The following is a 23,235-nucleotide window of genomic DNA, read 5'->3' as shown; positions in this document are numbered from 1 at the left end:
AGTCCTACCAAGCTAAGCTTCCATGGGTAATGGGTACTGAAGAGTATGGTATGAAATGTAAAGGCAGAAGAGAGCCATCAGAAAGTTATCTGCCGCAATGTGTTTTCAATAGAGGAAGGAATTTTCATCACAGCAAAACTGCGATAAACAAAGCAAAAGTACACTCACCAAATTATCTGTAGCCAGAGGGTTTGGTTCGCGGTCAACTTATGTATTGCTAATATGTATTTGGCACATGGATAATTGCTGCTTGCACATAAAATGCAGAATTTGAATTGAATTCCTGATTTTTTTCTGAGACTTGTCAAATTTTAAATAAAGTTCCAAGGTCAAAATTAACGCATTTTAATACAGCAACAATTTCCATATTGATGTCTATACAGAACTCGGGATTTAAGTTTATATTTATCAAAGAATTTCATTTAAAAATTGTAAATGCAGCTCAAAAGACAAAGAATTCAATTCTTAGTTTAGATTTCTTGAGAAAAGAACAAATATTTATTTCGAAAACTGACTGGATAAACAATTGCATGACCGCTAAGAGGGGTATGAAAAGACAAGGGGTCAGGATACCCGCTCCCGGATTCCGAGGGTAAAGGCTAAACCCCACAGTGTTGGGTCCCGAAACAAATGAGTCGTACACCTGCAACCGTCATAAAAGGGGGAGAGGTAGAAAACGTATAAATACGGCTTTCGTTCTCTTGGTGAGGAAAATCTCAAATGCGATGGTGGTTGGCGTAACATGGTGAAACTCCTTCATGATGCACAAAGGTTAAGAAAAAACTTAGCTGTTTCACAAAATACCAACCTCACCCAACATAACATTAGTTAACGAGCAGTTGTATTCTCACCATTCACCACTTTTCAATGTTTTTTCTGAGAAACCATTACGGATGACACTCACCACTCCATAACACCCCCTCCCCATATTTCGTCATCATACACCAACCCTCGGCTACCCCGTGCAGTGACCCATCAGCGACGTACTTCCCAAACCTACCTTCCCTTCCCTTACCCCCCTCCACCAAATAATACACCGCAATTCACGACACCACTTCTCTCACAAACTATCAGCAATACATTGTATGCTTCACAGATTATGATTGATTCCATTGTCGAATTACAACAGGATGAAGGAGCTAATCACAATCAAACTATGTAATTGCATCCAATAATGGGTACTCCGAAGTTCCCCCTTTCTCCACATCCACTCTACCACCCCTCTAATGCCTTCAAGGGTATAAATTCTATGTACTGATACTTGTAATTGCCAGATGATGATACACCGTATCGAAACCGGTTGCAAATATATTTTATTTTGTGAAACAGCTAAGTCTTTTCTTAACCTTTGTGCGTCAGGAAAATCTCAGACGGAAATATACGGGTCAAGAAATGTCCACACGTATATTTACGTCTTTAGTAGGGAAAAGGTCAACATGGCAAAAGCACACTTACCAATTCATCAGTTGCCAGGGGGTCCGAAGCCTCACTTGAAACTCCAGCTGTGTTCGCTGAGTTAAACGCAGGATAATTCCCTTCACTGAGGAGCTGTTCATTCTCCTCTTTCACATTACACTAGAAGAGAATGTTTAGTGTCACTCAATGAAAGCAGTATAATTATTAAAACCTTTCTACAGTAAAACCTCTATTTAGTGAACCTCTTTACATCATAAACCTCCATACTTCATACCACCCCTACGGACCCATCAGATTTACATCTAAATTTATAGGATAACCTCTATGTAGTGAACCTCTTTGCATCATAAACCTCCATACTTTATACCACCCCTACGGTTCCGTCTGATTTACATGTGAATTTATAGGCAAACCTCTATGTAGTGAACCTCTTTTATCATGTAAAACCTCCACTTATCATACCAAGGAGACACACCACCGAGATGGCCCAACTACCTCCACAAATCGTACCGAGACAACAAGAGACCATTAATGCAGCCGCGATTACATACATGGAATGACAATTTCAGCAATAATCTCCCAACAAAGGATTACAACAGACTTAAAACTTATTCACAATATTCTAAATTCACACATTGATTGTCCTGATTTGCTTTCATCCATTAGTTTCAGAGTGCCTTGCCGACCCACTCGTACACATTCCTTACTCCATACGCCCCTATCCCTAGACTATCCCTCGTTAAGCGCTCACTCCAACACCGCCTTTGCTCCTTGCTCAATTCATTGCCAGACAATATTGATCCGTTTTTTCTGCCCTTAAACTCATTTGTCTTAAACTCGCCATGTCCCATTCCTCAGCAAGTAAATAAACCTCCCTCTCCACCTCTCTTTCCTCCTACCTTCTCTTTTGCTCTTTACTATCTTAAGCCACTGCTCTCTGTTCAAATTTTTAATGTTAAAATTTCATGTTTGTTACTGCGTCACTATAAATTGACAGAAATGCTGTATGGGAGCAACTCCTTAAATAAAATAAAATAAATAAATGCTTATTTTTTGTATTCAACGGTGTTTGGCGAGATGTTGTGGAACATATTGCAGTTATAAATGAAAGTGAAAAAACTTTGTGAATGTCCACAGTATTTATTCAAGCACGACGTGTTTCAGCGAAACATCGCTATCATCAGGTACAAATGCATGAAATATGATTTTATGCTTTCCCGGCGAAACATGTGAACAATAATGAATAAATCAATATTCAGCCCTGATGATGAGTGCCGAGACGGTGCTTGAAACGTTGGCCGTTATAAAAACATTAACCCGGTGGGAATCCCGAGAAAAGTTTACCTACAAATGCATGGTTTACGTCAAGAAGTCTTATATATATACATGCGGAAAGGAGTGGTTCTCCCACATCCCCCATCCTTTACCCCCCAACTCCCCTCTCCCACTTCCACCAATGCATAACCATACCCCCTCCTTTCCGCAAGTACATATATATAAGACTTCTTGAAGTAAACAATGCATTCGTAACTGATGATAGCGATGATTCGCTGAAACGCGTCGTACTTGAATAAATACTGTGGACATTCACAAAGTTTTTTCACTTTCACTTATAACCGCTTATTTTTCCTCTTATACACCTTTAATATACTGTAATTTCCAAGGTAACCATTAGTTAAGGACATTTTGTTCCACATGAGAGCATACCTAAAAGTAAATAAGAAAAACTGAGATGGTCTTCTCTCTCACATGGAACTAAGAAAGAGGGTGCCAATGAAAAATCAGTCAAAACAAAACTAATACTATGGTTTGAGGCATCACTTGATGGAACTCCACGACAGAATAAAACTTAGCCAGTTACACAATAATTTATTCAACACAGCAGTTTCCTTCATCAAAGAAAACGAAAGGCGTTGATTGCGATTCATTACCCAAAATTAGTGTATTCATAATGTACAAATTATTTGGTTGTAGAATTCCTGGTTTAGACGAATGGCAATGGCCAATTTTAACCGCATTTGAAAAAGGCCAGATTCGCGCCCATGTAATTCCACTCCATGTGGCGTCACAGGGACCTAGTTTCTACACGAGTATACAGGAGTTTTACATCGTCTGAGATTACCAATGCATGCATGAGGCACAGAGCTCAGGGAAACATGTCTTAATAATCACCTATTAAAACTGGCTAAGGTCGAAAGTTTTCTTTGTTTGATAAGGTATTAATAATCCTTATTTAAGCCAAGCGCTACCAGCCAGCAGGGTACTCGGCTACATGCTAGCATCCTGCGTCGTATCAGCACTCAAAGCCTCACCCCAAGGTCACCTCACTTGGGGCAGCAGAAACCAGAACAACGTCACACGGAGATTTCCAGTCATTTACACTTAGCCGTCGCGTTTTCGCGTGCTTGAAAATTTTCACTTTTCATTTAATCATGAAAAATCATCGTCTGAGATTACCAATGCATGCATGAGGCACAGAGCTTACGGAAACATGTCTTAATAATCACCTATTAAAACTGCCTAAGGTCGGAAAGTTTCATTCGTTTGATAAGGTATTAATAATCCTTATTTAAGCCAAGCCCTACCTGCTAGCAGCCTGCGTCGTAGCGGCGCTCATAGCCTCGCCAAAGTGGCCTCATGCAGTGACAGTCTGAACCAAAATGACATCACACAGGCTTTTCCCAGCATTTATACTCGGGTCATTCCACGTCAAATAAACCAATATTTTGACCAAATGACACCCACCGACTCGGATTTTTATGGAACTTGCCATGGTCATACATTCTGGTATAATTAGAAATTATGTACAATTTTAGCCCCCAATTTTCAATTGTTGATGAAATATGAGCAATTGAAATTTGGGTGTGACCCCTAAAGTGCCGCAACGTGCAACACATTGTGATTTTTATTTTCCTCCATAACTCCATTCCTGTGTGATGAAAAGGCATGATTTTTTTTCTAAAGATAAGTGATCCATAACGATCCCACCATTATCATTAAATATTCACTGCATGAAGTAATTCAGCTGCAAAAAAATAAAGTTTACAAAAAAATCTCGCTTGTACCATTTTTCATTGTCAGCATCCACAGGGAAAGGCCATGCGAATACAGACTCATGGTTCGGTTTAAAGTAATCATTAATGTATGAGCAAAGATCCTGATGAAAAAAATCATGAGTCCGGCGTTCCTTTTAGTAAAAAAAAACACTCATTCATGGTCACGGGGAAAAATGGCTCTTTTTCGAGGCACATAGATATTACACAATTTAGAGGAAATATAAGCTTATACTCTTGATTAAACAATATTGGAGCATGCATCATCTCACTATAGCGTATGCTACTGGCTCTTAGAGTAGGAAACATATAAGCAATCATGTGAATGTACTCCCCAACATACTGATAGTTTTGCGCTTTCAGGACTAGTCCTACCAAGCTAAGCTTCCATGGGTAATGGGTACTGAAGAGTATGGTATGAAATGTAAAGGCAGAAGAGAGCCATCAGAAAGTTATCTGCCGCAATGTGTTTTCAATAGAGGAAGGAATTTTCATCACAGCAAAACTGCGATAAACAAAGCAAAAGTACACTCACCAAATTATCTGTAGCCAGAGGGTTTGGTTCGCGGTCAACTTATGTATTGCTAATATGTATTTGGCACATGGATAATTGCTGCTTGCACATAAAATGCAGAATTTGAATTGAATTCCTGATTTTTTTCTGAGACTTGTCAAATTTTAAATAAAGTTCCAAGGTCAAAATTAACGCATTTTAATACAGCAACAATTTCCATATTGATGTCTATACAGAACTCGGGATTTAAGTTTATATTTATCAAAGAATTTCATTTAAAAATTGTAAATGCAGCTCAAAAGACAAAGAATTCAATTCTTAGTTTAGATTTCTTGAGAAAAGAACAAATATTTATTTCGAAAACTGACTGGATAAACAATTGCATGACCGCTAAGAGGGGTATGAAAAGACAAGGGGTCAGGATACCCGCTCCCGGATTCCGAGGGTAAAGGCTAAACCCCACAGTGTTGGGTCCCGAAACAAATGAGTCGTACACCTGCAACCGTCATAAAAGGGGGAGAGGTAGAAAACGTATAAATACGGCTTTCGTTCTCTTGGTGAGGAAAATCTCAAATGCGATGGTGGTTGGCGTAACATGGTGAAACTCCTTCATGATGCACAAAGGTTAAGAAAAAACTTAGCTGTTTCACAAAATACCAACCTCACCCAACATAACATTAGTTAACGAGCAGTTGTATTCTCACCATTCACCACTTTTCAATGTTTTTTCTGAGAAACCATTACGGATGACACTCACCACTCCATAACACCCCTCCCCATATTTCGTCATCATACACCAACCCTCGGCTACCCCGTGCAGTGACCCATCAGCGACGTACTTCCCAAACCTACCTTCCCTTCCCTTACCCCCTCCACCAAATAATACACCGCAATTCACGACACCACTTCTCTCACAAACTATCAGCAATACATTGTATGCTTCACAGATTATGATTGATTCCATTGTCGAATTACAACAGGATGAAGGAGCTAATCACAATCAAACTATGTAATTGCATCCAATAATGGGTACTCCGAAGTTCCCCCTTTCTCCACATCCACTCTACCACCCCTCTAATGCCTTCAAGGGTATAAATTCTATGTACTGATACTTGTAATTGCCAGATGATGATACACCGTATCGAAACCGGTTGCAAATATATTTTATTTTGTGAAACAGCTAAGTCTTTTCTTAACCTTTGTGCATCAGGAAAATCTCAGACGGAAATATACGGGTCAAGAAATGTCCACACGTATATTTACGTCTTTAGTAGGGAAAAGGTCAACATGGCAAAAGCACACTTACCAATTCATCAGTTGCCAGGGGGTCCGAAGCCTCACTTGAAACTCCAGCTGTGTTCGCTGAGTTAAACGCAGGATAATTCCCTTCACTGAGGAGCTGTTCATTCTCCTCTTTCACATTACACTAGAAGAGAATGTTTAGTGTCACTCAATGAAAGCAGTATAATTATTAAAACCTTTCTACAGTAAAACCTCTATTTAGTGAACCTCTTTACATCATAAACCTCCATACTTCATACCACCCCTACGGACCCATCAGATTTACATCTAAATTTATAGGATAACCTCTATGTAGTGAACCTCTTTGCATCATAAACCTCCATACTTTATACCACCCCTACGGTTCCGTCTGATTTACATGTGAATTTATAGGCAAACCTCTATGTAGTGAACCTCTTTTATCATGTAAAACCTCCACTTATCATACCAAGGAGACACACCACCGAGATGGCCCAACTACCTCCACAAATCGTACCGAGACAACAAGAGACCATTAATGCAGCCGCGATTACATACATGGAATGACAATTTCAGCAATAATCTCCCAACAAAGGATTACAACAGACTTAAAACTTATTCACAATATTCTAAATTCACACATTGATTGTCCTGATTTGCTTTCATCCATTAGTTTCAGAGTGCCTTGCCGACCCACTCGTACACATTCCTTACTCCATACGCCCCTATCCCTAGACTATCCCTCGTTAAGCGCTCACTCCAACACCGCCTTTGCTCCTTGCTCAATTCATTGCCAGACAATATTGATCCGTTTTTTCTGCCCTTAAACTCATTTGTCTTAAACTCGCCATGTCCCATTCCTCAGCAAGTAAATAAACCTCCCTCTCCACCTCTCTTTCCTCCTACCTTCTCTTTTGCTCTTTACTATCTTAAGCCACTGCTCTCTGTTCAAATTTTTAATGTTAAAATTTCATGTTTGTTACTGCGTCACTATAAATTGACAGAAATGCTGTATGGGAGCAACTCCTTAAATAAAATAAAATAAATAAATGCTTATTTTTTGTATTCAACGGTGTTTGGCGAGATGTTGTGGAACATATTGCAGTTATAAATGAAAGTGAAAAAACTTTGTGAATGTCCACAGTATTTATTCAAGCACGACGTGTTTCAGCGAAACATCGCTATCATCAGGTACAAATGCATGAAATATGATTTTATGCTTTCCCGGCAAAACATGTGAACAATAATGAATAAATCAATATTCAGCCCTGATGATGAGTGCCGAGACGGTGCTTGAAACGTTGGCCGTTATAAAAACATTAACCCGGTGGGAATCCCGAGAAAAGTTTACCTACAAATGCATGGTTTACGTCAAGAAGTCTTATATATATACATGCGGAAAGGAGTGGTTCTCCCACATCCCCCATCCTTTACCCCCCAACTCCCCTCTCCCACTTCCACCAATGCATAACCATACCCCCTCCTTTCCGCAAGTACATATATATAAGACTTCTTGAAGTAAACAATGCATTCGTAACTGATGATAGCGATGATTCGCTGAAACGCGTCGTACTTGAATAAATACTGTGGACATTCACAAAGTTTTTTCACTTTCACTTATAACCGCTTATTTTTCCTCTTATACACCTTTAATATACTGTAATTTCCAAGGTAACCATTAGTTAAGGACATTTTGTTCCACATGAGAGCATACCTAAAAGTAAATAAGAAAAACTGAGATGGTCTTCTCTCTCACATGGAACTAAGAAAGAGGGTGCCAATGAAAAATCAGTCAAAACAAAACTAATACTATGGTTTGAGGCATCACTTGATGGAACTCCACGACAGAATAAAACTTAGCCAGTTACACAATAATTTATTCAACACAGCAGTTTCCTTCATCAAAGAAAACGAAAGGCGTTGATTGCGATTCATTACCCAAAATTAGTGTATTCATAATGTACAAATTATTTGGTTGTAGAATTCCTGGTTTAGACGAATGGCAATGGCCAATTTTAACCGCATTTGAAAAAGGCCAGATTCGCGCCCATGTAATTCCACTCCATGTGGCGTCACAGGGACCTAGTTTCTACACGAGTATACAGGAGTTTTACATCGTCTGAGATTACCAATGCATGCATGAGGCACAGAGCTCAGGGAAACATGTCTTAATAATCACCTATTAAAACTGGCTAAGGTCGAAAGTTTTCTTTGTTTGATAAGGTATTAATAATCCTTATTTAAGCCAAGCGCTACCAGCCAGCAGGGTACTCGGCTACATGCTAGCATCCTGCGTCGTATCAGCACTCAAAGCCTCACCCCAAGGTCACCTCACTTGGGGCAGCAGAAACCAGAACAACGTCACACGGAGATTTCCAGTCATTTACACTTAGCCGTCGCGTTTTCGCGTGCTTGAAAATTTTCACTTTTCATTTAATCATGAAAAATCATCGTCTGAGATTACCAATGCATGCATGAGGCACAGAGCTTACGGAAACATGTCTTAATAATCACCTATTAAAACTGCCTAAGGTCGGAAAGTTTCATTCGTTTGATAAGGTATTAATAATCCTTATTTAAGCCAAGCCCTACCTGCTAGCAGCCTGCGTCGTAGCGGCGCTCATAGCCTCGCCAAAGTGGCCTCATGCAGTGACAGTCTGAACCAAAATGACATCACACAGGCTTTTCCCAGCATTTATACTCGGGTCATTCCACGTCAAATAAACCAATATTTTGACCAAATGACACCCACCGACTCGGATTTTTATGGAACTTGCCATGGTCATACATTCTGGTATAATTAGAAATTATGTACAATTTTAGCCCCCAATTTTCAATTGTTGATGAAATATGAGCAATTGAAATTTGGGTGTGACCCCTAAAGTGCCGCAACGTGCAACACATTGTGATTTTTATTTTCCTCCATAACTCCATTCCTGTGTGATGAAAAGGCATGATTTTTTTTCTAAAGATAAGTGATCCATAACGATCCCACCATTATCATTAAATATTCACTGCATGAAGTAATTCAGCTGCAAAAAAATAAAGTTTACAAAAAAATCTCGCTTGTACCATTTTTCATTGTCAGCATCCACAGGGAAAGGCCATGCGAATACAGACTCATGGTTCGGTTTAAAGTAATCATTAATGTATGAGCAAAGATCCTGATGAAAAAAATCATGAGTCCGGCGTTCCTTTTAGTAAAAAAAAACACTCATTCATGGTCACGGGGAAAAATGGCTCTTTTTCGAGGCACATAGATATTACACAATTTAGAGGAAATATAAGCTTATACTCTTGATTAAACAATATTGGAGCATGCATCATCTCACTATAGCGTATGCTACTGGCTCTTAGAGTAGGAAACATATAAGCAATCATGTGAATGTACTCCCCAACATACTGATAGTTTTGCGCTTTCAGGACTAGTCCTACCAAGCTAAGCTTCCATGGGTAATGGGTAACTGAATAGTGTGGTATAAAATGTAAAGGCAGAAGAGAGCCATCAGAATGTTTTCTCCAATTTCAGTCTAAGTGAAGTTAATTAATTTCTCAGTCATATGGTTGCTGCCTAAGAGATATCCTGATTGAATTTCAGACTAAGTAACTCATGTTTGTGTGACTGATAGCCAGGCTTAAATTTTTACATCTCATTCGCATTGAGGTCTGTCTTGCCATGTCAGAGATAGCATTGTGCAGAGTTGGCAAAGAACTCAGTTCTGAATTTCACAAAAAGAGCTACACAAACACAGCCCAAACTTTTTATTTCAAAGAACTACCAGAAGTGGACAGAGATTAATTTGCCCTGCAGTGCAATATTCTTATTTCATCATTGTTGACTGTGTGCTCTCATCATCTTCATTGCTCACAATTCATCAGATGCTACATATGGAGTATGTTTCTCTATGGAAGCGAGGCTTGGACGTTGACAGCAGCAGAGAAGTCAAGAGTGGAAGCATTCGAAATGTGGTGCTACCGAAGAATGATGAAGACAAAATGGATTGACCGTGTGAGTAACCAGGAAGTGCTAAGGAGAGTAGGAGAAAAGAGAAGCCTCCTAAAAACATTAAGCATAAGAAGGGACAACTTAGTTGGCCACATTTTGAGGCACGATGGTCTGATGAAGACAATCGTTGAAGGACAAGTGGAAGGGAAAAAGGGCAAGGGACGGCCCCGAATGAGTTATATAGGACAAGTTATAAAGGATGTAAAAGAGAATAAATATGTAGCTATGAAGAGATTAGCGGATAGGAGAGAGAAATGGAGAGCTGCGTCAAACCAATCTTAGGATTGTTGACTAATGATGATGATGATGATGAAGGACATGGCACTCTTAAAAAATTTAACGTCCTTATTATTAATTTCTGAGAATTTGCAACTGAATTTGATCAGCACCAGCATCATTTGATGTGAGACCTCACATCACCAAATTGAAAAAAACCAATGAACGTAATGCTGGTGGAAATGACTAAAAAAGTTGTTAAAAATAATATTCTTAGTGATTTATCAATAATAATAATAATTAGTAATTTTCAAAGAACCATTTTCAGCTGCATAACGTGGATTATTAAGTATTTATTTTTTTAAAAAAGTACAGTAATAATAACTCAAGTGTTTCTGATATTTTTTTTGATCCTGTGTCAAATAACAAATTTTACTGAAAAAGTTGGTTCGTATTTGGAATGCATAATTTTAAATATGTTTTATAATATTCACGTATGAAGATTTTCGCAGCCTCTTTTATCTATGCTTGGGGAGGTTTTCGGGTATTGCTGCGTACGTAACATTTTCACTCAACGTTTCACTCCTCCTACTGGGAGCGTTATCAAGATAATGGAAGGAATTTAAAAAAAAAAATATTTCAAAATATCCTACCTTCACCGAAGAATAGCCATCCTCCCCTTCAATCTATGGGAGTGTATGAGGTTCCCTGCTGCTGCGGCAGAAGCTACGTGGGACAGAGCAAGCGTTCAATCTCCCAAAGGCTTAAAGAGCACGAAAGAGCGTTAAAATTACATCAGTGGGACGCATCAGCTGTCGCTGAACATTACGCCTCCAGCCCTGGGCATGGAACAATGTTTGACGCTACACGGGTATTGGCGAAGACGGAAGAACATCATCCGCGTCTTATACGTGAATCCATCGATATAGCGAAAAGGCCTAATAACTTTAATAGGGAGGATGGGTATAACCTCAGCCGTATATGGAGAGGGTTCCTAGCCCAATATAATGACCAACGGCTATCGCCTAAAATTCAAATCCGGGACAACAATGGGTAACGAAAAACATATGTAAGCTCGGGACGAGAATAAATTCCTTCCATTCACTTGATAACGCTCCCAGTAGGAGGAGTGAAACGTCAAGTTAAAATGTTTTCTACACAGCAATACCCGAAAACCTACTCAAGCATATGTTTAATAATAGTTGAGAAGTCAAAGAAACATTAAACTAAACAATAAAAATGACTCTGAAACGTTTTACGAATTTTTGTTTTATTGCGGTCTCCCACACTGCACGTCAGTGGTAGCGCGACAAGAATTGCACGTCACTGGTGAAGGGTTAATCCAATAGCGCGGCCCTTCAAAATCAACCTCGACCACTACTGATTTCAGTGAACGCCAGTACTGCATGCAATATTTCTGCCAAAAAAAGAATAGTTTAGACCAAGATAAGGTAAAAATGTTGAATTTTTAACATCAAAACCTAGAGAAAGAACCACTGGCTGACTTCTGTTATGAGACATATTGTTCGGTCATGCATTCTTTAACAAACTATTATTTAAACTTTTTTGCTTGGCAAATAAAATTACCGAGGTGATCTTAAGTTTTTTTTCCAGAGCTTTCCTGCTAATTTACACTTTTAGTGAAATTATTTTCATTCATTTCCTGTGTTTGCTCATTTAAATTTGCCATCAATTCAGATACTAAGAGTTCATCCTTGGAACCGAGTATCGAGAACCGATGGGGGAGAGTCGGAACGGTACTTAGAACTGAAAAAATTTAAGAACCGACTCATCGTTAATTTTAAACATTCTAACTTTTGTTATGGAAAATTTTCACTACTTCAAACACTGGGTTGATGTAGATGAGAAGACAGCTTACCAACACATTGCCTCTTGGATGTTGGGAGTCTGGCACAGGAATGTATATTTCAGTTGTTTGGACTGAACAAGCAAACTCTGAAGTACCTTCAGTCGCATCTTGAATGCAGTCCTTTGTCTCGTCAGAAGACTCCACCTTTACATCAGCTGCCCCATCTCCTTGGATACCCTGCGGAGAAAATAACAGTGATAAACAACTCACTTCCTTCAAAATCAACAGATAGCTGATGCTCAACAGATGCTCCTAATCTGGGTGAAACGGGATTTTTTAAAATCTTATCAATACTACAATATAAATCCTGGACGTATCTCTCAGTCTGTCGTTTAATCACCCAAAAACTACGGAAATGCCGGAAATGAAGTTTGGCAGGGAGATCTTAAGGACACAAATCATACAAATAATATGACTTAAAGTTAAAAATTAGGTCCCTTTCAACACAACCATTACATTCTCAGCAAAGGACCCGAACTCATCATCAGCTGCCCCATATCCTTCAGTGTACATAGCCTGGTATTGTGGCTTTTGTATTAACCTGTTCCCTACTATACACGTATATATGTGTGTGGACATTCCCTGACCCGGGAGACGGCAGCTGTATATTTACGTGTGAGATTTTCCTAGCCAGGATAACGAAAACCGTATATAAACGTTTTCTAGCTCTCCCCCTTTTAGGACGGTCGTGGGTTTACGTCGTCTTTGTCTCGGGACCCAACCCTGCGGGGTTTAGGATTTACCCTCGGAATCCGGGAGCAGGTACCCTGACCCCTCGTCTTTTATTACCCCTCTTAGTGGGAAGGGACAGCGGTCATACCTTTGTTTATCCAGTCAGGTTTCGAAATAAAAATTTGTTCATTTCTCAAGAAAAATAAACTAAGAATTGAATTATTTGTCTTTCGAGCAGCGTTTACAATTTTTAAACGAAATTCTACGTTAAATATTAAGTATTATCTCAAGTTATGTGTAAACTTCAACATGGAAATTGTTGCTGCATTAAATGCGTTAATATTGACCTTAGAACTTCGTTTAAAATTTGACAATGATCAGGAAAAAATGAGGAATTCAATTCATATTCTGCAATTTAGGTGCAAGCAACAAATATTCATTTGCTAAATACATATAAGCTATACATAAGTTTACCGCGAACCAATTCCGCAGGTATGGTCGTAAACCCGGAAAGGAGGGAGCACGACTACTCTCGGAGTCCGAGATAATACGAAGTCCCTGCGTGGAGGGGTCGATAAAGGTTCAGCGAGACCCTTCTTAACGAATGCCCTCCAAAAATACTCCGTACCACGAGAAAGAAGAGTCTCTTGGGGCTCAGTACAGCAGTCATTCTAAAAACGAAAACTCCACCGTCTCGAAAGGGTAGAAATAAAGAGAATATTTTGTACATCAGTTGTTGTATGCTGTTTTATACCTCAAGTTTGAGAAGATCGTTTGCCTGTCAGACCATTGCACCCCTTTTGCCCTCCCAGAAAAAAAAACCCCTGGATCCATTCCTGACACTCCCAAATAAAATACTATAGTCGTGGTATGTACGCGAGGCTACACTGGGCTTATTATTTCTATTAGAATTTACATCAGCTGCCCCGTCTCCTTGCATACCCAGATAAGTAATGCTCCTAATCTTGATGAAACAGGATTATTTATATCTGAATGTTAATGGTAAAAATTTATCCTCATTTGGAAAAGGCTAGATTGGCGCCCATGCGATGCCACTCCACGTGACGTCACAGGGACCTAGTTTCTATACGAGTAGATAGGAGTTTAACATCGTCTGAGATTACCAATGCATGCATGAGGCACAGAGCTCAGGGAAACGTCTCTTAAAAATCACCTATTAAAATAGCCTGTGGTCGGAAAGTTTCCTTCATTTGATAGGGGATTAATAATTCTTATTTAAGCGAAGTGCTACCCGCTAGCAGGGTACTCTGCACTACCGCTATGTTCGGCAGCAAGCAGCCTGCATCATAGCGGAGCTCATAGCCTCGCACCAAGGTGACCTCACATGGCGGCAGCCGGAACCAGAATGACGTCACGCAGGCTTTTCCCAGCATTCATGCTCATCCGTTGCGTTTGAACATGCTTGAAAATTTTCACTTCCAATTTAATGGCGAAATATAGATACTGCCATTTAAAAACTAAAAGCATGAAATGTATACTCCAGGGGTAATAGTCTTTTGGCTTTGGCAATAAAAACAATAGGGAATCTATCTATTATGTACAACCAAGAACATGACAGAAAAATAAATGAAAAATCCCTCTATAGAGAAATCTATGCTTAGATTCCGAAAATTAAAAACCTTAGATTACCCAAAAGAGTATTTCATTTGGGGCTGTCATGGGTGGACCCAGGATATTTTCCCAGGGGGAGGGGTCAAGCGCCATCTTCCAACGTTAAAAATAAAAAATCATAGGGTTGTGTCATATATCATTCTATTCAATGTTTATTCAACTACAACAATAAGTTATTGAACATTGTTCAACCATAAAATTTTAGCTTCTATGGTCAAAAGAGTGAAGAAGATCATGAAAAAAAAAGATGAAAATGGCTGAAAGGTTGTCTTCTTCATCTTGCCACATGGCAAAATATTCAGCTTGGGGCATTTGATTTTATTTTTCATAGGGAGAATGACATCTTTGCATCACAAAGACATTTTTAAGATTTAATTTTACCCATACCTTGATTTTGAAAATGGGCGAAAGGTATATTTCAATTTCTGAGGTGGTGAAAATGACATGAGTATCAAAAATATGTGTTGTAACTCCACGGGGTCACCGGGTGGAGAGTAAGCCAGCGCGGTCGCCGGTCAGGGGTGTAAATAATACGGAACTCGTGCACGAGAGAACTCAACGCACACGTGAGGCAGCTGTTCTCGGATGCCGAGAGGGGATAAAAAGGAGGGCAAGCAGAGGAGGTTGTCAGTTCGGAGGTGAGGCTCACTCTCTCTCTCTCTCTCGTCAACCAAGACTGTAGCAGGATTGCGAACAACCTTGCCTCGTGGAAGGTTGATGGTGGCTGGAAGGGCTGATTGCGCGGTGGAGCGACGATCCTGATTCTTAGCGGCGGTCTCACCGGAACATCTGTTGGAGTTCCGCTGTGACACCGGAGGTTATCCTGATTTCGAGCGGCGATGTCGCCAGGACCGTCCTGGAGTTCCACCAGGACACCAAAGTTGTGAGCCCCCAAGTACTTGCCCTGCCCGAATATTGTCGTGTCGAGATCTCTCGAGATTTGGTATGGCGTGAATGAGGGAATGGGGTATGTTTTCCGAGTTCCGTATTTTTGGTTTGCTTGGTCCCGGGCGTTACATGTGCCAATCATTTCGCGTTGGCTTCTTCTCCACCCAAAATATTCATTTTCATCGCATGCTTAGTCTGTTTCCCTGTTAATGAAGGTAATTAAATTGCATAATTGTTTGTTAGTTATTAAAAATAAATGCTGTTATAGATACTTGTGTCCCGACCTTTCATTTGTCAACCTGTCACAGTTCCTCGGATGAGGACCTATTTCACGACCTGATTGTCGTTAGCCTGGTATTAGTTTAGTAGTGGTGTACACCGAGGGACGGCACCCGTACGGTTACAGTATGCTATATGAAAATGATATTTCTAAACTTTTCATCAAAGGAAATGTTTATATTGTTCCTCTTAAAACGAACCACAAATATGAACATTTTGGTGGTGCACATTACTGTGGGGCGATTCCTTCCCCCACCCTACATTACCTTCAACCTCTTCACTGCTCTGCTTTCCCCTTGCCCCTAGCTAATTTATACTAGAATTGTCCGGCATAATACCATAATACTCCGTACTCAAGAATGACTCCTCTGCATCAAAACGTGTCTCACCATTAAATAATTTCTTTGAAAATTACAAGAGTTATTTCATTCATTCTCCAAAATACTTGATGGTCCAGGAAGAGCATCTTACATATTTATTCAAATTTTAACTCTAGAAAATGACATGGGGTTTAATATTTACAGAGAAAAAAGAAGACAAAATCATCTTGTATGGTATAATTATTTCATAAAACTCGTTTTTTAAAAACCGTGATGTAATTATACTTGAAATTGATTAAGCAAAGAACACAGCAATTATGTACAACCAAGAATGTGAAAAAAATAAATCAATAATCCAAATATAGATTAATCAATTTGAGACTCTTATTAATAAGCACCTTAGATTATCAACGTTTACCCAAGTGAGTATTTTATTTGAGAATGCGTTTTAGCCTAGTATGTAGATTGCCTTTTTGAGTTGATCTTTGCTGAAATTGAATGCCTGACTTTATAATTGATTTGCAAACACATCGATGACACCAGAAGGCGAATCACCTTCATTCTCATCCACTTAAACGTGTACATCAACTACAGCACATTGCTATGGATTCACAGATTGGGAAACACAATTTGCTGGTGATTTGACTCCTTAAATTGTTTCTTCGACCATGTCCGAGGGCATTTCATATGCCCTAATATTGTTCATTAGCAAATCGCAATCTCCCTTAACTTTGGATCTTTTAAATTAGTTCGTTTTTAGTTAACGTTGAATTTCCTGGCTTTAAGTAGTCACGCAAACTTATATAAATCCACTCGTGACAACAGGTGATAAATCAATAACAATATTCAGTATTTAAAAATTTTACTGTAACCTGTAGGAGTCCGCAAATAAGTAAATATTTGTAAAAACATCGATCTTCCCAGATTTTCCACTCCTGTCGACACAAACTTACACTGTATAATCTAACCTTGTACCATAACTTGCCATGCACCGGACTTCCAATGAGAAAATATGAAAAGTATGTACTTACCCTGAAGCCTCGATGCCTCGACGAAATTTTTCTCAGTTTGTCGTCCGATTCTAAACAAATCTTTTTGAAGACTCTGAATTTGGTGAGATTTTCCAGGCATAGTGGACACATGGTGGAGGGTAGACCATCTCCAACAGAAATCTGAAAGAGCAATTAATGCGCTACACGTCTAAAGATTCCGTTAGGTCCTCGGAGAAAATACGATCGAAACACGGTATATTATAAGAACCAGAATAAATAAAATGGATGAAACGTAAATCGTCACTTACTTTCAAACCGACTAAATCTAGTAGGACATCCTCTACACTTATTTTGCATTCAATGTTGGAGGTGAAAATGTTGCAATAATGATCATTATTTTTCATACATAGTCTGCATATGGTACTCTTGGAATTCCATTCCGATAAATCCGTGAAAATCCCAGTGATACGATTCATGTTTTCATTTCAATAACTCATTCAATCTTCAAGTCAGTTCATTAGTCGACGAAATCACCAATTCAGCAGCGGCAGAGGTCCCATTAGGAAACTGCATTCATTTCGATGGTGCAGGAAATGAAATAAATTTGGAATTTTTATGGAAAAAGGAGAAAACAAGTTCACAATAAAGAGTAACCTCAAAGGTAAAAACACATCGCATCAGCGGTGGCAAGGAATGTTTTCAAGCTTATTTTGAAAACATATTATTATACGACATAAGAAACAAACTTTGGTTATTCGAGGTTGCTTAACTGCGATTTTTACCACCAGAGGCACGCTTATATAAGGGGCCTACTACCCGAGTTTGAGAACCGGTATCTAAAAAATCCTTCATTCGATAAAAGAAGAGACATCAAGCTGTAACATTTTTACGTAGACTGATGGCAGATTTTTTAAAAATAATAATGATTTAATTATGGAAATCGAGCGCATTTTTGTTGCTACACTGGGTCATTGAATTAACGGGGTTGCAGTGACATAATGCATTATATACTTATTAATGCATGATTAGTACCATGACATAATGGATTCCTAAAATTCGGTAAAAATTGATGCAAAAGGAAGATATTGGTTCGTTCATCTCTATCCGAGTCCTAAACATCAGTCTCTCTTCAGAATTCCTTGGCCAAGTTTGTGCCCTAGGACAATCACAGTGTATCTACCCAGTTAAGGATGTAAAGAAAGTGACTCGACATATTTATGGTATTGGAAATTAGAGGGGGGTCCACGAAGCAGAAGAAATCATTCATGTTGGAGTTTTCACACGAAAAAAAACTTTTTTGGTAGGTGACGATAAAAAAACAACTTTGCTTGCAGTCTTTAAAAAAAATTTATTCATCTATGTTTTTGAAAGTATGATGAGTTCTCCGGAGTGAAACGCAAATTGCTAAATTTGAATAAAATTTGGTTTAAAAAGCCATAAACACTTCTTTGCCACTGTATTAAAATATTTCCCAAATTTCTTCGAGTTAGTAAAATTATTAATCGAAAATCCTAATGGGATGCAAAGATAAATCCTTTTCTGGAATTTCTAACAATGTAATTACAAGGGGAAAATATTTTGGAAAACGGGGTACTAAGTATATTGGGTTTCAGGGGCGGACCCAGGATTTCTTTCTGGGAGGGGCACAAGCAAGGCCGTATCCAGGATTTTGTTCAGGGGGGGGCACAAGGGTACTTCGTCATACAAAACGAACAAAATGATAATGGGACCGTATTAAAAATCTAGCATATTTTTAAGGGTCTGGGGGGGGCACGTGCCCCCGTGCCCCCCCCTGGATCCGCCTATGTTGGTTTTTAAACTAATTTTAACACTTTTCATAATCGAAAAAACTTCATTTGTTGAAGAAATATTTTGTGAATTCGTGATTTTTCATTTTTTTCTTTTATGAAGAAAAATTATTGATTTTTTTAATATTTCGGGGGTTTCCGGACACCCTGGATCCCTCCCCTTGCTTCGCCACTGCGCCCTGTGAGGTTTCTTCACGGCATATATTATCATATTATCCTCGTATTTAGGGAGAATGCCAAATCTCAGCCGAGTGGGTACCTGTCTATGGTCCTGGTAATATTCAACGATAGATTAAAAATGGAGTAATAATTTAGCAACCGTAGATTTCGAATTAAAAAACTTTTGGCGTCGAGACAATTCTGTTGCATGTATATGATTCAATACGAGAAAATTGTTGACGATTTTATAACACTGCCACAGCAAGTTTTCCAAAATTAAGTTTCATATACGTGCTCTGTATTTCTACGGTCAAGAAATTCATTATTTGCACGTGAACGCAAACATATGAGGCATCAATTTATATTCCACGGTGTGTCACTAGTCCAATATATCCAATTCGTAATGACCGCTGCGCGACTTTTACAATCGATCAGTCGATCCCTCTGCTTTTGAGTCGATAGTGCCGACATCTCGAGTGGCTTCGATTCAAGCGTCTCTTCGATTAATTCGTTAGACGGTGCTTGGATACGTGTGTGACGTGTCTGAAGTACTTCCTAATTAATCAATATTCCTTTTGGATTTTTGTTCGAGTTTAGTTGAAATAGTAAAAAACTGTGGGAGATAAGCGTATGTACAAAATATGAAGGCTTGGACATCATAGGTGTAAAGTTATTTTGAATGAATTTTAGGCACGTGTATCCAGTGCATACTTCGAAGTGATACAAGACTTCATTGGAATCGAGGTTAGTAATTTTCATGTTAATTAGTGTGAACTAGGTTATTATGGTTACTTTAAGTATGTAATTGTCTTTAATTTAACGCATGGGTTGCGGGATTTCGCAATTTTTGCTACCAGCCTGTGGACAAGAGACCCTCTGCCACGAGGGCTGGTCTAACAAAGTTATTTCCCTTAGCGATCCTTACGGTATGGGAAACTTCCCGAACGCAAAATATCCAGGTAGTTATAAAAATTTTGGGTAAATGCCGCAGTCAGGGTGCAAAACTTATAAAAACGTTCCTGCACCCAACGGGTTAAGAACTTAAGTTATCCAACATAAAAGCACTAAATATCTTGAGCTAGTGCTGAAGGGGTCTCGACTTGTTTTGCTTATAGGAAATTATTAGATGACTTTGCATTTCCATGCCCTCCTCTCTTAATCGTGTTCGCATTACTAACTGAGAATAACGAGCGACTCGCTATAGCCTGTTTGTGAAGAATGGTCACACAAGAAAGCCGTTTTCATTCACTTTTTCCTGTACTAAGTTTGCATTCGTGGTGTGAATAGCTAGTCCAACATGTTTTTGATACTTGTGTAATAACTTGCGTTGCATGGGCCAGTCGTAACGACCCAAGATTTTCTTGCCGGTACGAGTTGTGTAACCTTGGCTCAAAAATGTCCAACCCAAGGTATAGCTACCAACCGACAAAAACTCTGTGATTCGGCGAAATGTTCGAGTGACGTATACATATCGAATTATGATAAATAGTTTTAATTGAAATGCCTTCTATATTATCTCCGCCATAGCCACCACGTTGAGAGAGCAGATACTCTGTAATTGCGGAAGAGGTGTCGGTGATCGGCAACTTTAATGTTGGCAGCATTGCAAACCTTGGGAGGGAAAGTTCGGGCCAAGGTGACGCAACCGGTACGCCGTGTCACCGAGCATTCCATTCGTGAACTAATATCTCTAGAATTTTAGAACTACCATTGCTGCTATTCTGGATGGAATTCATGCTATTCGCCGATATTACACCCGAAGATACAATAATATCAAGGTTCTTAGAGTAACGGTTGCTTCATTCGCGACTCGGGCTCCCATTGGCTTGACGTCACTGACGACCCAACTTCAAATACTAGCCTCTCCGCGGGCGTAACTGCTCACCGCAGCGAGTTCTTGAAGTTACCTCTATCGAACACTATTTGCCGATTTTTTAAAATAATAATGTTAAGATTTAAAAAAAGGTAATTTCGTGTATCCAGACGCTATAATTAGGTGATGAAATGAGAAGGTGTGCGAGTTAACTCCGTGTCCACACTTCCTGTATCTCTCAAAACACTGTATTCCTTGCTACTTCCGCAATATAATTAAAACTTAGATTAAAATGGCTTGGAGCAAATACGAAAAAAAAAACGAATCAGTTACTTAATAAATTACAGTTCCGCCACTTTTTAAATAGAAATTATACTAGTTTCCATTCCTCGCCGGGCTTTGAAAATATGTAAGATAAAGAAAATTATGCAAGAGGACATTGAAATCCTTTGCTTCAATGGGAAGAAAAAAAATAAGCATATAGAGTGAATAGAATTGCAAATTTACCGTTATTACCATTTTCAAATCGTTCGTGATAGGAATTCAAAGTGAACATTTGCCATTCTGCTGGCCACTGTTCACGGCATGGCAAACGGCATTTCAGAGAGTTTTCTCATCTGAAAGCCACCCGAATCTCACGTGAACAACGGCCAGCAAAAAATCGTTCCTTCTGAAAGCAGTCTAAATGTATCATTGAACTTATTTCACGCTGTGGATGCCCCTTTGCCGAGTCAGATTGGAATGGGCGTTATGCCGTCAACAGCACGATTTGACTCGTGCGAATAAGGTGTGAATTTTTTTAGGAAATTAAAGGTATTTTGCCCGGAGTGACAGCATGCCATAGCCTAAAGGGTTCACTCAGTCATTCTTGCTTTAATGTATTACCGAAGTAATTGTCTCTGCTAAACGTAATTATCACTTTGATTTTCAATCATCCTTTTCATGATGTGACATCTGCTGCAACTGTGTTGAAGCACATGGCAGGATATCAAGGAACTGGCAAAAACAAGAATAGGGTGGTTTCGTCCAGCATCAAAGAAAACGATAGGCATTGATTGCGACTCGTTACCCGCCATTAGTGTATTCATTATATACAAATTATTTGGTTCTAGAAATCCCAGATTAGACAAATGTTAATGGCCAATTTTAACCTCCTTTGTAAAAGGCCAGATTGGTGCCCATGCGATGCCACTCCAGGTGGTGTCACAGGGACCTAGTTTCTATACGAGTAGATAGGAGTTTTACATCGTCTGAGATTACCAATGCATGCACGAGGCACAGAGCAAACATCTCTTAATAATCACCCATTTGTCTTTGGTCAGAAAGTTTCCTTCGTTTGATAGGTTATTAATAATCCTTATTGAAGAAAAGCTCTAGCAGGGTACTCTACTACTTGCTAGCAGCCTGCATTGTAGCGGCGCTCATAACCTTGCACCAAGGTGGCCTCATATTAATACAGGCCATGTTAACCTTTTCGCGCCGAGCTCCTTAATGGGAAGTTGCTTTTGGCTGTACGAAGGGTTTGAAAATTTCTTTTTCGCCCCGTACGAGTTTTTTCTTGGCTTGGGACTGAACAGGTAGTCGCTTCCTCCCCTTAATGACCTTTCCTAGCGAATTCCCTGACCCTTTCCCCGGCCACTGGGCAAATATAATCCTCGACCCTTTTCCCCGAAGGCAGCCCATTCCGGCGTACTTTCGCGGTCAGTTTATTTTTACCAGTGCAATTTTAATTTTTTTAATTGTTACTGTTGCATTAAATGTCAGTTCATCAATGTATTCCTTTCATTTTGCAATGCCTGTAGAACTTTTAAACGAAGTTCTAAGGTTATATTTAGGGTTTTCAGCAAAACGGCACTGTATCATAGACCAACAAATACTTTAAAGGGAATGAAATCTTTCAATGTTCCTAGCCTACTTCTAAGTATTTACGATTTATGATATTAACATATTTTCGATCCATGATGCCAAAATCCACACTCCTCATTTGCGTCTGCTCTCCAGTTCTCTGAAAACATGAGAATGATACATTTAGAATTTTTTTAGAAGAATATTTTCCAGAAAAATTCTCATAACTACTTGAATCTTACAAATTTGTTGTTTGAAATGGCAAAATATTTTTTTAGAGCAAATTTGCTTGTATAAATGTAAATTCATAATACGCACGACATAAGAAAAAATACAAAACACTGTTTCTAGAATAAATTCTATCAAATTCGAATATTCTATCGAATTTCACCGCAAATGTACACTTAAAATATAGCTAACAGAGTAACGTATATTTTTAGATGTAAATTATTACAATATCGCTCCTATAAACTTGCTAGTAAGTTATAAAAA

The 23,235-nt window shown here is 39.1% G+C and overlaps 1 protein-coding gene and 1 long non-coding RNA gene across 5 annotated transcripts in view; one reads left to right on the top strand and one right to left on the bottom strand.

The window, feature by feature from the left end:
* The window catches only part of LOC124172685, a 36,774-nt gene extending 18,941 nt beyond the window's left edge, over positions 1–17,833 (bottom strand). For all 3 annotated transcript variants that reach the window (XM_046552143.1, XM_046552145.1, XM_046552144.1), the window contains exons 1-5: positions 17,427–17,833; positions 17,158–17,298; positions 12,345–12,512; positions 6,290–6,409; positions 1,456–1,575 (exon numbers count right to left, since the gene is read on the bottom strand). In XM_046552143.1, coding sequence (XP_046408099.1) covers positions 1,456–1,575; positions 6,290–6,409; positions 12,345–12,512; positions 17,158–17,298; positions 17,427–17,594 — 717 coding nt within the window. In that variant the 5' untranslated portion in view covers positions 17,595–17,833. The remainder of the gene's footprint in view (positions 1–1,455; positions 1,576–6,289; positions 6,410–12,344; positions 12,513–17,157; positions 17,299–17,426) is intronic.
* Positions 17,834–19,601: 1,768 nt separating this feature from the next.
* LOC124172669 overlaps positions 19,602–23,235 on the top strand; it is a 30,930-nt gene continuing 27,296 nt past the window's right edge. For both annotated transcript variants that reach the window (XR_006868239.1, XR_006868240.1), the window contains exon 1: positions 19,602–19,829. This is a non-coding gene — a long non-coding RNA (uncharacterized LOC124172669). The remainder of the gene's footprint in view (positions 19,830–23,235) is intronic.

This window comes from Ischnura elegans, assembly GCF_921293095.1.
Source record: "Ischnura elegans chromosome 13 unlocalized genomic scaffold, ioIscEleg1.1 SUPER_13_unloc_2, whole genome shotgun sequence".
Classification (NCBI taxonomy): domain Eukaryota; kingdom Metazoa; phylum Arthropoda; class Insecta; order Odonata; family Coenagrionidae; genus Ischnura; species Ischnura elegans.
Note: the sequence above shows the minus strand (reverse complement) of the source record. Positions and strands in the feature narration are given on the sequence as shown.